Source organism: Barbus barbus, assembly GCF_936440315.1.
Source record: "Barbus barbus genome assembly, chromosome: 29".
Classification (NCBI taxonomy): Eukaryota; Metazoa; Chordata; class Actinopteri; order Cypriniformes; family Cyprinidae; genus Barbus; species Barbus barbus.
In genome coordinates, this window is record NC_136757.1 from 11,288,391 (window position 1) to 11,305,631 (window position 17,241).

Sequence of the window (17,241 nt, forward strand, 5' to 3'; positions counted from 1 at the left end):
AAGATCTATTTTCTGTGGAAGCCTATTTCCACCACAAAATAAAAAAGGTAATCATGACTTTTTAGTTTTTTTTCTTGCAATTGTGAATTTATATCTCACAATTTTCTGAATTGTGAGTTTATACATGATAAAAAAATAAAAAATAAAAAGTACTGGCAATTTTCTGCCAGGAAAAAAGTCTTTATATGTGTTTTTATTACGTTTTATTACATTTATTACATTACTTATTTTATTACATTTTCTTTTACTCTTTGGCGGAAACAGGCTTCCATAATTTTCTATAAACAGGTCTCAATATCTTATTACATATTGCTTGTGTTATATGATTTTTCAATATTGATACTCAAAACAAGATAAAGAATGCTGATAAAAAAATACAGTGTGACTGTGGGAACCCTATGCCATTACATTTCCATTGCAATCCTGTAACCTCGACCTTGAATGTGCACTCAATACTTGTGGCTTAACCTTGCTGCTCACACGGCTTCTTCACCTGCTCAGGTACCTGTCAACCTCTCAATACAGTGACCTTGGAGCAAAAGTCATCCATCTTTCACTTTCAAATTGAAATTTAAAATGAACTAGAACGTACATCTCATAAACAATATTTAGGAAGCCATGAGATGTCCTTCCATCTAGTCTTGGACGTCCCCTCTGGTGATGGATCTATTACTATGGACCAGTGGGTTACTGTCACGGTGCACACACGAGGGAGGAACCAGGAACACGCAGACGAGGATATAAACTCAAATATGTCTTTACTGAGGACATCAAGGCAGGGCAAGACAAGGCAAGGCAAGGCAGGGTAAGACACAGACATCAACAGGAACACCGGGGAGTAACGAGTCGACCAGACGACATCTAACTAAACAGACAGGACTAATATACACAGGTAAAACATAGCTAACGAGACAAACACGGCTAGACAAGAATTAACTAATGATTACATTTAACAAGGACAGGAAACAAACCAAATAAGGAAACATTAGGCGGGAACACATGACACACACACACACACAACAGTTCCCTGACATAACTCCCCCCTCCCGAAAGGCTCGTCCCGAGCCTTAACAGTTCCATCAGGGAGGGGGGGTGGGCGCTCTGGAGGCCTCTCAGAACAGACACGGACCACAGGACGGGGACCTCCAGAGCGGAACAGACAGACAGGACCCATGGCAGAGCAGGGAGCTCAGGAGGCCATGGCATCCTGCTTCGGCCCACCCACTCCACCCAGAGCTCTACTACCCCCCCCCAAAATTTCCATGGGGAATCCAGGGGGTATCAGGAGCCCTCCGGGGCTAGACAGACAAAACACGAAAAGACACGACAGAAACCCTCCAGGGTCAGACAAACAGGACAGGACATCCCACAGGAACCAGAAGCCCTCCTGGGCTGGCTAGGAAGCTGAGTCTTCCTCTGGGCATGACGAGGAGTCAGGGGCCCTCACAGGGTCCCTCAGCAACCTCCTCCACTTCTGCGACAGGGGGGGCAAGCGGCTGCGACTGGCCTCCATGGCCACAACTCAACGAGCCGCCTGCCCCAGACGAGTCTCCATGGACAAGACAAGACAAGGCAAGTTAAAATGTTCCTGTGGGCACAACGAGACGTACACACGGCACTCCTGGCCGTGACATGTGGACTTGATCCACGGAGAGGGTATCGGCGGCCGATGGGCATGAGTCAGCGGCAATCCGGCGGGCTTGAGTCAGCGGCAATCCGGCGGGCATTGAGTCAGAGGCTGGCCGGCGGGCATTGAGTCAGAGGCGGATCGGCGGCGTGCACAGGGAAGCCGCGGACGGCGGCGTGAATAGGGGGAGCCGCCGACGGCGGGTTGGCTTTCCCCGCGGACGGCAGCGTTGATCTCCCGCGAACGGCGGGCTCGGTGAAGCCGCCGACGGTGGGTTGGCTTTCCCCACGGACGGCGGACTTGGGTGAACCGCAAGTAGCGGCGTGATCTCCCGCGAATGGCGGGCTCGGTGTGCCGCGGACGGCGGCGTGAACTCCCGCGATCGTCAGACTGCAGGGCTCGCGGCCAGCGGACTCGCGGCACTCGCGGTAATCCTGCCGAACTCCCACGCCGACTTGCAGTGGGCTAAAGCGGGATGTCGAGTGGCGACTTCCATGCCGCGAGGGACAAACAAAACAGGAACAAACAAAAAAAACTTTTCAAAAACGGAAAACAAAACAAGGTGAAGGGGCGCCGCTTACTGTTTTGGTCTGGTCTTCTGTCACGGTGCACACACGAGGGAGGAACCAGGAACACGCAGACGAGGATATAAACTCAAATATGTCTTTACTGAGGACATCAAGGCAGGGCAAGACAAGGCAAGGCAAGGCAAGGCAGGGTAAGACACAGACATCAACAGGAACACCGGGGAGTAACGAGTCGACCAGACGACATCTAACTAAACAGACAGGACTAATATACACAGGTAAAACATAGCTAACGAGACAAACACGGCTAGACAAGAATTAACTAATGATTACATTTAACAAGGACAGGAAACAAACCAAATAAGGAAACATTAGGCGGGAACACATGACACACACACACACACAACAGTTCCCTGACAGTTACAGGAAATTAAAGATATTTAATTTACAAGATGTGATGCCGTCTCCTCAGATATGTAATACATATACAAAGAGAATCAAGAGTATCCATGGGAACCAGGATAAAATTAAGTCTAACACTGACATTTAAATTGAGCAGAAGTCAGGTTCGATAAAATTGAAACAAAAGATCAAAGGAACATAATTATGAAGTTGGAACATAATTATGGAATTCTTCCAGAACTGTATATGTCATTCAAATGAAGCATATTATGTTCATGTCATAGAGTTTAAACTTTGAGGCACTTTGGAATCACATAATGCCAAAATATATGTTTTAGCTTTTCTTATAAATCGGTCCTTAAATAAATTAGTATTTTAATAAATTGTATCGTTTTCTATCTGTTTAAAGATAAACAACTTCCAGACAAAACAGTTAAAAAGAACTGTTAGACTGCACACCCAGAACGACACTGTAAAAACTGTCAAACATTATGAGCTACATTGTTGATTTTGCTTTACTGACTACATAATATTTACTAACCACATAACATATTATCTTATAACAGCATATTATTGACATATTACTTTGACACTCATCTGTGGCTGATTTTCTGATGGTAACACTGAAACAAGCATTCTCTGTAAAGCTGCTTTGTGTATTGTTAAAAGCACTATATGAACTTGAATTGAATTGAACTTTAAATCTTCACTTTTTCTCCAGTTCTCTATAGCTTCTTGGCATCTGTAAGTTTGTCATGTTATATAATAATTTAATGTAACATTTAGTAGATTCTCACTAAGGTTCTCAACTTTGAAGAACAGTACTATGATCTCAGTAACTCCCTCAACCCCATTCGCCTGTATCTTAAGACAGAATCTCCTTCAGGTATAAACTCAGATCACAAGCCTTTTCTACCGCTCAGTGGCTTTCTTTAGTTTTCCCTATGGTAAAATTACTTACAAAGTGTTTGTCTTTGGTAAGACAACCGAGGGATCTTGTGTCAAAATCAATTAGCCTTCTGTTAAGTTAAACCTGGTTCACTGCACAACGGTTCAAAATTAATTACAACTGATTCCGTGCCATACTGACAGTGTCCACAAGTGCACAACTCAAGCAGCGGTGGGTGATAACTGTACTCAATCAATATTCAGTCTTAATTAAAAAAACACATAATGCATGCTATGTTGATCACAATTGTGTACTTATTTGTAGTACTCTGCTTTGTCTTTGAGCTAAATGTTCAGTAGACTATAAACAAACTACACCACTGTCACATGACCAATAAGCTCCCTCTTTCAATCTTTATTTAAAAACATTTTTCCTGAGAGTTAGAATAGCTTGCAAGAGTGTGATTATAAACGCAACAAGGCTGTAATGCGGTGTGCACACCAAAAGCGAATTGAATTATTTGCGCGAGTAGATTATATACAAAGTCAATGCAAAGACGGAATAGACGCGAATTCGAATCAGGCGACGTTAATTGGCTGGCACATTTGCCGTGAATGCACGATATTTGCCTCAATCACGTAATCCGCACAAGTTCAGAAATGTTTAACTCAAGTAGAAAATTTGCATGGCACATTATCACGCAAGCCAATCAGAGAAGAGCTTGTTGACACGTCCGGTTGTATCAGAAAACAATTTTTATTGTTTTTATGTTTTTAATCAAGCAAGAAACACGAAAAACATTCTGCGTGTAATCTAGAGTGAGTAAACGCCATGCAAATATTCGTTTCGCTTTTGGTGTGTGCAGAGTAGATGAATCTTTCTGTTCCTAAATTTTTATGTCCTCGACAACATCTGACATGTCATTTAGCTACTTGTTAGGAATGCCTTTTTCAAGACAAGTAGAAACTTTTTAAAAATTACAAAGGAGTATTACTGATGTATTTTATGTTGTTGAATAAAACGTGAGCATATCTTGTGCTTGTGTTAACCACACGCCTTATTTTAGGCATTTAACCAAAATCCATACAAAAAATCGGAAGTGCTAAAGTACTAAAACTCATTTCTGGGTTTTAGCTTGCAAATATACATCATGCATGCAGCACTCTATTTAGATGATGAAGTAAATTTGTCTCATTTTAAGTCATTTGAAAATTGTCATTTTCAGGCCTGTAAAAAGGAATAGAAATTTTGATAATGAACATGAATAGGCTATAAATTGATGTTAATTAAAAATCCTTATCCATCATAAGCCACTTGAAAAGTTATGGAAGAATCATGGAATTTCTTAATGCCTGGTTAGAAGGAGAGATAAGATTCTCTATACATTCTGGGAGCAAACAACAACAACAACAAAAAACATCTTTCTTCATTGATGGCCAATGTATTCATGAAAATATCTGCACAAAACATAAAATTCACATGTTCTTCCATCACTGAGATGAATGGGAATGCTAACAGATAGCTTTCACTCGACTGAGTAGTTATGTGATGCCATTTGGAGATATTTAGACACGCTTGTTCTGTATGCAAACATCACACTTCCTAGTGTTTAAATTTAAGGTATTCATGATAAACCGCATACAAGAGAACAGAGCTTACATAACCTTACATAGCAACAGGGAGCTTTTTGCCAGTACCATTGAACTGCTCACACATATTCATCCTACAGAGAATACGCAGCCTTGAAACACTGGAGCCTTTAAATGAAATCGAATACTATTCCCATATCAGGTCATACCTCTGTACTGCTTTTCCACCTCACCATTGCACACATACCGCAGAAAGCAATTACTCTTTGTCAACTATCTAATCTATTGTTATGATGTTGGTGGAGAATCGAATGAATTCGGCTCTCCAGGACCCAAAGGTAAACAGTACACTTCCCTTTTACGCTAGCACAGAGTGTTCTCATGCTTATTAAGGCTTAGCTGATACAATGATGGATGAATGGATGGATGGCTGTAAAGATGGCTACATGGAGAGTGAGAAAAACAAATAATGAGTGAAACTTGACAAATGTGCACATATTCTTTTCAGCACTATGTTCAAACAAAGACGTTTATGGTAAAGCAACACCTTCGGGCAGCTATTTTCTATGCAGGTAACATATTTGAATTCAGCAATCAAATTATTATCAAATTAAGATTTCTCCCATTAGTTTTTCTACAAGTGGTCCATTTCCTCCCTTTTATAATGTCTCTGGTTTAGACTACATTTATTCACCCCTGTGCATAATGCTGCACATGACTGCATTTTCAACATGTTTCACTTGCTTTGCCCTGCTGGGAAATGTCCCTATGAAGTCATGGCAAAAAATAAGATTTATAAAATACATTCAGCAGAAAATGAGCTGCTGTAATGATAACACTCAGCAACTAAGTTCTTAAGTGGGACAACAAAACTGTTTATTCAAATAATTCCAAACCGACATGGGGAATCTGCAGATAAACACCCTGCACTTATTTCTAATACAACCCGAAATCCGGAAATGTCATACATAAACATATATAAAAAATTATAATAATAATAATAATAATAATTGTAATAATAATAATAATATATAATTCTTTCTTTATTTATTTTTAATAAATGCAATTTTGGTGAGCATAAGAAACTTCCTTAAAAAATAACTAAAATATATTTGTATTTTTATAATATATTTTAAAAAATATTTTTATTCATTATAGAATTAAAAGAAATCAAATTAATCCATTTATTTGTGCAATGTTGCCAGATGAAAAACATTTAGGTTACTGATTGGATATTTTCATATCCCCATCCGAAAGATTTAGCTTATATTTATAATGTAAGCTTGCACTAGGATATGACCTCTGATGAAATGGAAGAGGACAAGAGCAGTGCACAACAAGGCATTAAGGGATGCATCTTCATCTCATAAACAATCTATAACAACATCTTGTTAACAGTATTGAGGGAGTAAAGCCAATAAGCTTGGAACGCTCTGCTCACATGGGGGTTGGTACTGTATGCACGGCTGCTCAAAAGGAGGTCAATTAATCGGTTTGACTCCGCACGGCTCAGTTCCCATCTGCATGATCAGTGCAGACATAAAGAATATTCCATAACCACAGGGCACATGAGATATACTACCAAAACAGAATGACTCTTTTTCTGTGAAAGTGTCGGTAACTGTATAACTGCTCAGAGTGGCTGCAATGTTTCTTGCTATGCAGCTTTAGATTAAATGCAATTGATCATTGCATTGCATTTCACATAACCAGAGGGAATGGCATTGTGCATTCATCACAGTGAATATACGCACAGCTAACTTGCTGTGAGTTGAGTCATACTGCTATATCCTGGCATTGAATGACTCCTCTGTTCAGGCCCAAAATGATTTCCAAGCAGTCTTACTGCAGTGCTTTCTAATGTATGGATAGTTTGACAGTGGACAAAAAAAAATTAATAGGCGAAATCATAATATATTCATGAAAAAATGCATCAGTGAGAATATTGGAAACACTCTCGTACATCCAAATCTTGCTTGACTACAAATCAGAAATTACATTCCAGCATACAAGTAATGTTGAGTGAATATCAAAACTAAAAAAAGGATGCAAACTGGATTGTGTTTGCTTTAGAACTGAATAATGAGCAGCACGGCAGCATCACATTGAGGTGTTTAGCTAATGCTGATCAAGTCATATATATTCAGCTCATGCAAACATGACACCACAATGCTGTGTCCTCACCCTCCTCATGCTGCCTGCGCTTCATTACTTCTGGCTGTTACCCCAGCGAGGAGTAATGTCAGTACACAAGGACAGCTTTCTCTCATTCATGGGCTGACAGCACTACCAGCTAATGTACATCCCATCCACTGCCACTGGACTCTAGTTTTCTCAAATTGCACTGTATATATGAATATTGATGTACTTTGCACACTCTGTGACAGACCGGGGTTGCTTTGTCATGTGGGGACATTAGTAACTTCACAAACGTGCTTTCTCTAGCAGTGGATTCAGAAAGCTAGCTCAGAATCTTGAATAATGAGAATAATTTTACAACTCCTATATATATATCTATATACATATAATCAGAGCTGGGTAGTAACTGATTACATGTAACCTGGATTACGTAATCAGATTCCAAAAATTAAGTACTTGTAATTAGAGTAAATTACATTTTAAAATGCTCGTAATCAGACTACAGTTATTTTTTTATGGATTACATGATTACATATTATTCACACAATAACAATAAATAATTCATAATTCATTGATTCTCCTTAATTTCTCTTTTTCATCTTTAAAATTTTCCTTTCTAAAATAGCCTACCGATTATATACTCATTATATATGTATATGGGTACTTGACAAACTCTAACGTTGACAATAAACCTCTCTCATGTAACTCTAAGAATGAAGATACATTTTTCTCATTTTATTTGTATGTTTTTTTTTGTTTGTTTGTTTTTCATTTTTGCTATGTCACACCATAGGACACAGTCCAATTTTTATTTGTCAGCTACCATATATAGTCCAGTTTTATGGATATTCACACACTGTAAAAAAAAAAAAGAAAAAAAGTTGAGCCAATTTTAAGTTGGTTCAACTTTTTTTTTCTTTTTTTTTTTTTATAGTGGATCAGTCATTAGTCAGGCGGCTACAGTTTTGACCACTGGATTTACAAAAATAATTTCAGGTTTAAGTAGTGTTTCAACATTGCTTCAACTACTGATGAACACATTAATTTTTATTTTAATTATTACTCTGCAGGTTTTTTAACCATGTCTTATTTATTATAGGCTAACTAATTAAAATGCACATATTCACATTATTTCTTAGTTACATTTAATGCAGGCATTCCAAAACTTTTTGTCATCTAAACTTTGTTTACCAAATGTATTTGCTTTAAGTACCCCTGAGATTTTAAAATAAATATTTCAATAATTAAGTATCACATTTGCATGTTTACGGTTTCTTTGATGTTGATTAATGATCACACGGCATCTTTCTTAGTAAGTGTTTTATTTTAATTGTTATTTTAAAACAAAGACTTTAGAAATACAAAGACGGTTCACTCCTATACTTATGAATGGGAGAAATAGTCCCATCTTCTAAATGAAAGAGCCAAATTTCCCATAGAAACCAGTCAATGCACATGCGCAGTCTTAAGCACGTTATGACTCCGCATGCGCATTGGCTGGTCTAGCCTGAAAAATAAGCTTTTTAAACGCTATTTGAGCATAAGAGACAACATTCATGGGGCAATTAATTTTAGATTTTTGTTGCTGATTCGACATATGTAATTTAATGGTGAGTTCAGCGAGAAGTTTTTGAGATTTCAGGATTCCCCCATTTATGAAGGTCTTGTACGAGCTGCCCGGAGGCGTTAAAAATATGGCTGCCGAGTGAAGAGGCTTTCCTCGAAAGGGAGTTTGTTTTAAAATGATTTATTATAATTGTAATATTTTAAGATTTAATTACTTGTCAGCTTTTCATTAAATTCACAACCCCCCTGCAGTTCCTTTACGAACCCTTTTGGGAGACCTTAATTAAATATAATGTTTAATGCACTTCATGTTGTAAATTATAATTTTTTACATCATTATGGTACAAGATAATGCTATTTAAATCAATGTGATAAGTTAAAAAGTAATCTAAAAGTAATCTGATTATATTACCTAAAATGTGTAATGTAACGGATTACGTTACTGACTACAATTTTTGTCATGTAATCTGGAATCAGTAACGGATTACAATTTTTAAGTAATCTACCCAGCTCTGCATATAATATATATCTATATACTATATATATCTACAACACATATGTGTGTGTGTGTGCATGTTTATGTGGTTTATGAGGACACAAATTTGTATAATGACATGGGTATGACAGAGGTATTACAATATGAAGGTGGTTTATGAGGACACTGCCTATGTCCCCATAATTCAAAAGTCTTAAAAAACATACTAAATGGTGTTTTTTTGAAAATCTAAAAATGCACAAAGTCTCCTGTGAGGGCTAAGTTTAGGTGTAGGGTTGGTGTAGGGCAATAGCACACACAGTTTGTTCAGTATAAAAACCATTATGCCTATGGAGAGTCCCCATAAACCACAAAAAACAACATGTGTGTGTGTGTGTGTGTGTGTGTGTGTATATGACAGTGATATAATATAGTGACAGTAATATATTGGATCACTGTTACAAAACAATAAAGGACGCATATCACTCGGTTCCACGAGCAGCTTTAGGACTCTCTGATCACTGTTTGATTCATCTTATTGCAACCTACAGGCAGAAAATTTAATCTGCAAAGCCTGTATTAAGATCTGTTAAAAGATGGACAAATGAAACAGAGCGGGATCTACAAGCCTGTTTCTCTCTCACTGATTGGTCTGTTTTTGAAGCCGCTGCCATCGATCTGGACGAGCTCACAGAGACTGTAACATCATATATAATTTTCTGTGAGGATATGTGCATTCCTAAAAGGACTCATCTATTCTACAACAATGACAAACCATGGTTCACTGCAAAACTCAGACGGCTCCGTCAGGCCAAAGTAGATGCTTACAGAAAGGGGAATAAAGTCTTGTACAAACAGGCCAAATACACACTGGAAAAGGAGACCAGAGTGGCAAAGAGGAATTATTCTGACAAGCTAAGGAAAAAATTATCTTCCAGTTATCCTGCTTCAGCGTGGAAAGGCATGAAAGATATCACCAGTTACAAGACACTATCCCCCAGCACTCTGGAGAATCAACAACTGGCAGACGACTTGAACGAGTTTTATTGTCGTTTTGAAAAATCACCCCACACCCCCCTGAACACCTCTTAGAAAAGAAGATGTGTGCCAAGTCTTCAGAAAGAACAAAAGAAGGAAAGCACCAGGCCCAGACGGTGTGTCACCAGCCTGTCTGAAATCCTGAGCTGACCAGCTGGCCCCAATCTTCAAACAGATCTTCAACAGATCACTGGAGCTGTGTGAAGTCCCCTCATGCTTCAAACGCTCCACCATCATCCCCGTCCCAAAGAAACCCAAAATTACTAGATTTAATGACTATAGACCTGTGGCTCTAACGTCTGTAGCCATGAAATCATTTGAAAGACTGGGTTTGGCTTATCTGAAGGACATCACTGGACCCTTACTGGACCCCCTGCAGTTTGCCTACAGAGCAAACAGGTCTGTGGATGATGCAGTCAACATGGGACTGCACTTTATCCTGCAGCATCTGGACAGACCAGGGACTTATGTAAGAATCCTGTTTGTGGACTTCTGCTCCGCTTTTAACACCATTATCACGGAAACCCTTCAGAATAAACTAACCCAGCTCTCTGTCCCCACCTCTGTCTGTCAGTGGATCAACAGCTTCCTGACAGACAGACAGCAGCTAGTAAGGCTGGGTAAATTCACATCCAGCACTCGTACCATCAGCACTGGAGCTGCGTACTCTCCACACTGCTCTTCTGCCTCTACACCAACAACTGCACATCTAAAGACCCCTCTGTCAAGCTCCTGAAGTTTGCAGACGACACCACACTGATCGGCCTCATCCAGGACGGTGACGAGTCTGCTTACAGACAGGGGCTTAAGGAGCTGGCTGTCTGGTGCAGTCTTAACAACCTGGAGCTTAATACACTCGAAACTGTGGAGATGATCATGGACTTCAGGAGAAACCCCCCTGCTCTCCCCCCACTCACCATCATAAACAGCACTGTGACTGCAGTGGAGTCATTCAGATTCCTGGGCACCACCATCTCTCAGGACCTGAAGTGGGATATTCACATAGACTCCATTGTCAGGAAGGCCCAGCAGAGGTTGTACTTTCTTCGCCAGCTGAGGAAGTTCAATCTGCCACAGGAGATGCTGAAACAGTTCTACTCTGCCACCATTGAATCCATCCTCTGCACTTCAATAACTGTCTGGTTCAGCTCAGCTACCAAATCTGACCTCAGAAGACTACGGAGGGTAGTCCGGACTGCTGAGCGAATCATTGGTACAACCCTCCCCACTCTCCAAGAGCTGTACTTATCCAGAGTGAGCAAAAGGGCTGGTAAAATCACTCTGGACCCCTCACATCCAGCACACTCCCTCTTTGGACTGTTACCGTCTGGTCGACGCTACAGAGCTCTGAGCACCAGAATGACCAGACACAGGTTTCTTCCCTCAGGCAATCCATCTCATGAACACTCAACAATAAACGTAGAACACACAACTATAATACATTATCCATTCACCACACTCACTTATTTTATTTTTATTTTCTCATTTCTGATTTACACATACTTGACCTGTACATACAAAGTTGTCTATATTATATATTGTGTTTTTGCTGCTTTGCTGTGTCCTGTTGCTGTCTTTCTGTTGCACTGTGGAGCTTCTGTCACTACAACAAATTCCTTGTATGTGTAAACATACTTGGCCAATAAAGCTCATTCTGATATATATATATATATATATATATATATATGTGTGTGTGTGTGTGTGTGTATACACGCACAAACACACACAATAATCCAATTCATAATAAATTTCAATGTATTTCAAATTGTAGTTTATTTTGATGGCAAGAAAAAAATTATATTTTTAGATTAATATTTTTGTGTAATATATATATATATATACAGTATCAGCAAAGCAGAAAAGTTCAAGTTCTTTAAAGTATGTTAATTTATGCGCTCAATACTTTGTCAGGGCTCCTTTAGCACAAACTCCAGCATCAGTGAGGAATGGCATGGAAGCAATCAGCCTGTGGCTCTGCTGAGGCACTATTGAGCCTTCAGCTCCTCTGTATTGTTGGATCGACTGTTTCTCATCTTTCTCTTGAAAATATACCATAGATTCCATATGGAGTTCAGGTCAGGCATGTTGGCTGGCCAATCAATCACAGTAATATCATGATCAGCAAACCACTTGGAAGTGGTTTTGGCACTTTGGGCAGGTGCTAAAGTCCTGCTGGAAAAGCAAATCAGCATCTCCAAAAAGCTTGTCAGCAGATGGAAGCATAAAGTGCTCCAAAATCTCCTGATAGACGGCTGCGTTGAATCTGGACTTGTTAAAACACAATGGATCAACACCAGCAGACGTCACGGCTCCCAAAATCATTACTGACTGTGGAAACTTCACACTGGACTTCAAGCAGCTTGGATTCTGTGCCTCTCCACTCTTCCTCCAGACTCCAGACATTGATTTCCAAATTAAATGCAAAATTTAAATTTATCTGAAAAGAGGACTTTGGACCACTGAGCAACAGTCCAGTTCTTTTTCTCCACAGCCCAGGTAAGACGCTTCTGATGTTGTCTCTGGTTCAGAAGTGGCTTGGTAGCCCTTTTCCTGAAGACATCTGAGCATGGTGACTCTTGATGCACTGACTCCAGCTTCAATCCACTCCTTGTGAAACTCTCCCATGTGTTTGAATCAGCTTTGCTTGACAGTATTCTCAAGCTTGCGGTCATCCCTGTTGCTTGTGCACCTTTTCCTACCCAATTTCTTACTTCCAGTCAACTTTGCATTTAATATGCTTTGATACAGCACTCTGTGAACAGCCACTACTTTCAGTAATGACCCTCTGTGACTTACCCTCTTTGTGGAGGGTGTCAATGATTGTCTTCTGGATCATTGCCAAGTCAGCAGTCTTCTCCATTATTGTGGTTTCAAAGAACAATAGATACCCTGAATTTATACTGTAGAGATGGTTGTTTAAAGAAACTCAAATATAAATATTCTAATATATTGAGATACTGGATTTTGACTTTCATGAGTTGTAAGCTCTAATCATCTAAATTACAAAAAAACAAAACAACTTTTGAAATGTCTTACTTTACATGTTATGAATGTAAAATATATATGAAAGTTTCATTTTTTGAAGTAAGTAAAAAAAGTTTTTCACGATATTCTACTTTGTTGAGATGCACCTGTATATTTTATATGTATGGAGGGCCACGTGCTCAAAATTAAATCATTAAATAAATGTTGAAATATATAAATGAATCGTTAAATGCATAATTAAATAATTAAATGCATAAATATTTATTTATTCATTCATTTGTTCATTCATTTGTTCGTTCATTCATTCAGTCATTCATTAATTTATTTCCTCCACATTTCATTTTCAGGGTTACGGTTGTCGGGACATACATAGCATATATAAATGAATGAATGAATGAATGAATGAATGAACGAACGAATAAATTAACAAATGAATGAATTAATGAATATTTATGTATTTATTCATGCATTTAATTTTGTATTTAACTATTTATTTATATATTTCAACATTTATTTAATGATTTAATTTAGAGTAATTTGGCCCTCAATATATGTAGTTCTTCATCAATGTAATTTCTATAATTTTTTATTATTTCTATCAGAACAATATTTATATATTTTTAATTTAAAATTTCTGTGGAAACCCTATTACAAGCTACTAATTAACAACATGCCCTGTTTGTTAATGCTGGATAAATAAAAAAGTTGGAAATGTTCAGTTCAGTTCAGTAGCTTTGATGTAGGCAAGACTTTGGTGTCTATACAGAAAATCACCATAAAATAAATCTACTCTGAGGCTAGTACTAGTCACACATTAATATTTCTCAATCTCCCCTATACTGCCTTTCTGGGATCAATCATGTGTAACTACCAGACTATTTGTTCATGGATCTGTTATCCCACAGAGCTCTTACCTTCAGTCAGGCCTATGTTGATGCTCCAGTAACTCTGCAGACACTGCATTTCCTTCTTCATTCCCCTCTTGCAGCGGCAGTCGAACAGAGCCATCTCCTGCAACACTTCCAGGGCTACCTGGCAATCCCTATTGGCCAACATGGTGTTCCTGTCCTTGCCTGCCAGACACTGCCTCATGATCCTGAAGCGATGGCTGCACTTTTGGTCCTGGTTACACTTCTCGGTGGCTCTTAAACAGTCCATTGACTCTTGGTGCCCAGACTCAGATAGAGCAGAAGAGCCCGACATGGAGAACACAAGCTCATCTATGAAGGAGGGTGGAGAGGAATGGAGGTTCAGGTATTTATTTATTTATTTTTACATACTGTATGGACTGATGCCCAACTAACACTAGTCTTCAACAGAATAACAGGGTAAAAGTTTAACAAATAAAATATCTCTGACAAATGAATCTATAAAGACATCAGTGACTGCATCCACTCATATTGTCATTAAAAAATATTATTTTAGTCGATGACTAATACAGCCATACAGTGCAATTTAAAGACCATCAAGCCAGTAGCAAAGACCAGATGATTGTGAAAGCATTTTAATGACTCACAAGGATCACTTGACAGCTCAGAATGCTGTCAAAGTATGAAAAACATGCCTTGAAGAGTAAAATATCATATACACCACACGAAAGACTTCTAATTAGCATGACATGAGTCACCAGTAAATAACAGTCTTTTTTATAGAATTTGTTAAAAATGGATTTAATTAGCAACTGGCAAATGTTCTTTATACTTTCCTCATATTAATGCTTTATTATTGCTTTTTTTCACAATAATAACCTTTTACACTTCTTTCTGTGTTTGAGTGCAACAGGAAATTTTTGGTACATGTATGCAAATTAATTTTTTGGTCATGGGGTCATTATAATGGAGGTGCAACCCACCAGTGACACCTACAGGTGTAAATACATCAGCATACTTACCAATCGCTTTTTTTTTTTTTCCTAAAACTGTTCAGAGCACATCAGAACCAGAATGAAAGATTCAGACACACCCTTGGACAACGAATCACTGGCGAATGCTTTGCATGTTTTTTCAGAAATAAAAACACTAAGTAATACTGCAAGATGCTCTAAGAATGCAAATGTGAAAATCTGAAAAGTAGTTAGATAACACTTTACATTACATTGTATTATATATTAATATACTGTAGTAAGGAAATTTCACATCATCATTTATATAATTACACTACAAAATTAAAATTAATTTAAAGCATTGTTGGCGGATGAATAGCCTATCTATATCAGAATGCCTGAATGGTTAATATGTTCGGCAGACTCTTTAAATATTCAGCTTAAGTTTCATCATTTGGTGCGCAGAAAGGATCAAGTCTTGTCAGCGTGCAATGGCCAGTGATAAATATACAAAGTGACCTTGATTAATCTCACCTTTACTGAAACATTTTCTATACGGAGTCATTTTCTATGCACTGACTCTTAATGAGTGGGATTTGAACTATAGGATACTAATTAATCACAATTAGCCGTCATGTAAAACTATAAAATAACGTGATCAGTTACCTTCATTCGGAAGGAATGAAACGCAGCTCATGTTACTTGCATTAAATAATTACCATACATTTAAATATGCGAGTTTCATGTAGTGACAAGTTCAGATGTCTTCAATTCCCATCTCCATAAATGAAAAATGTAGCCTAATGAATGATTATCGTTGTTTTTCTGCTCGTTATCGAACTTGACCTCACCTTAATTTCACCTTCATAAACTATCATGGTATCAAATATATGATGCAATTCCCTAATTTCATTATCGTAGGCTACTCACTGGAGAAAAGTCCATTTAAATAAAATTGACCTAAAGATTAAATGAATTAAATAGCATGAGGAGATTTTGCTTTCAGTTCGTCTGAAAAAGGCTGTGAATATAAACAAAAACTTACCTAAAAAGAGCAGAAAGCCGTAGATATAGATATACATGTTTCTGTTTCTGATGGAGAGTCCGCGTGCGTTAAAAGGTGCTGTCATATGTTCCCTCCAAAAGACTGTATTCTGCTTAGTCCTCTTAAAATACCGATGCTGCCCTAAACGCTCTATGACCTTAAAAATCCCAAATTGTATCCAGCGTTTGTCGGACCATGATTCCTTTTCCCGTCTAAATAATCCAAAGCCTCATTTAAAGAGGGAAAGTTCTCTATTCCGCTCAGGATGGGAACTAAACCCCAGGTTTCCGTAGAAACCGTTTATTCGTGGTGGTTTCGTGTGGACAGACGCATATTTCCCAATGCTGATGTTCTACTCTCGCAAAGGACGCACAATTGAAACGTCTGGCTCACTATAGCAACGCTCCTCTATAGGATATTCCCGCTCCCGTTTATCTCCGAAATGAAATTCCCAAGCAACGGCAGTAAGAAACTTCAGACGACGGAGCTCTACGGACAGACTTCTGTCTCTGGCGGAGGCAGTGCGCTCCTAAGAAGCGAGGCATAAGCGAGCGCACGTGCCCCTGTTACGCGCTCCAGCCCATATGTTAAATGATCTGGCGACGGATGAGTTAATCAAAGCGCGAACAAACAGGGAGTCAAGCTGACTCAACACACTATGGCTAATTAATAAGTTTTAAGGCAAAGGATAAATGCAACTTTTGACAAGAGGTCAGTAACTGCTCTTGCAATTGAGCAGCTGCTACACAATTTGAAGGATACCTAGCATTCAAGAAGCATTCATGGTCTCTCTGCCTGGCTTGGCTGATGTGTGGCTGGTTTTCAAAGGGGTTTGGGGCAATTTTTAGCTCCTCCGGCTGGATTATTAAGATAAGTTATTTAGGAACAGATGCTTGTCATGGGTTTGAAGATTCACAGATCTCTAGAGAGATGTCATATCATTATCATCATCACGACAAGTTAATGCACATAATCATCTGATATAATTAGACACACAGTGTGGGAAAACATCATAATTGGGCTATTTGCAAGTCTGATGTAGATATTGCTGGGCGACGAGAACCTGACGTCATGTAAAATGTGCCTTCAGTCCTAGAAACAGTTGTTCATTGAATCTGGTTACATTAATATGGATTT

At 38.7% G+C, this 17,241-nt stretch overlaps 1 protein-coding gene across 1 annotated transcript in view; it reads right to left on the reverse strand.

The window, feature by feature from the left end:
* Positions 1 to 16,576, reverse strand: part of LOC306849350 (GDNF family receptor alpha-2-like) — a 111,750-nt gene extending 95,174 nt beyond the window's left edge. Inside the window, exons 1-2 of the mRNA XM_079384307.1 lie at positions 16,105 to 16,576; positions 14,152 to 14,457 (exon numbers count right to left, since the gene is read on the reverse strand). Of these exons, the coding sequence (XP_079240433.1) occupies positions 14,152 to 14,457; positions 16,105 to 16,189 (391 nt within the window). The 5' untranslated portion in view covers positions 16,190 to 16,576. The remainder of the gene's footprint in view (positions 1 to 14,151; positions 14,458 to 16,104) is intronic.
* Positions 16,577 to 17,241: the final 665 nt, after the last annotated feature.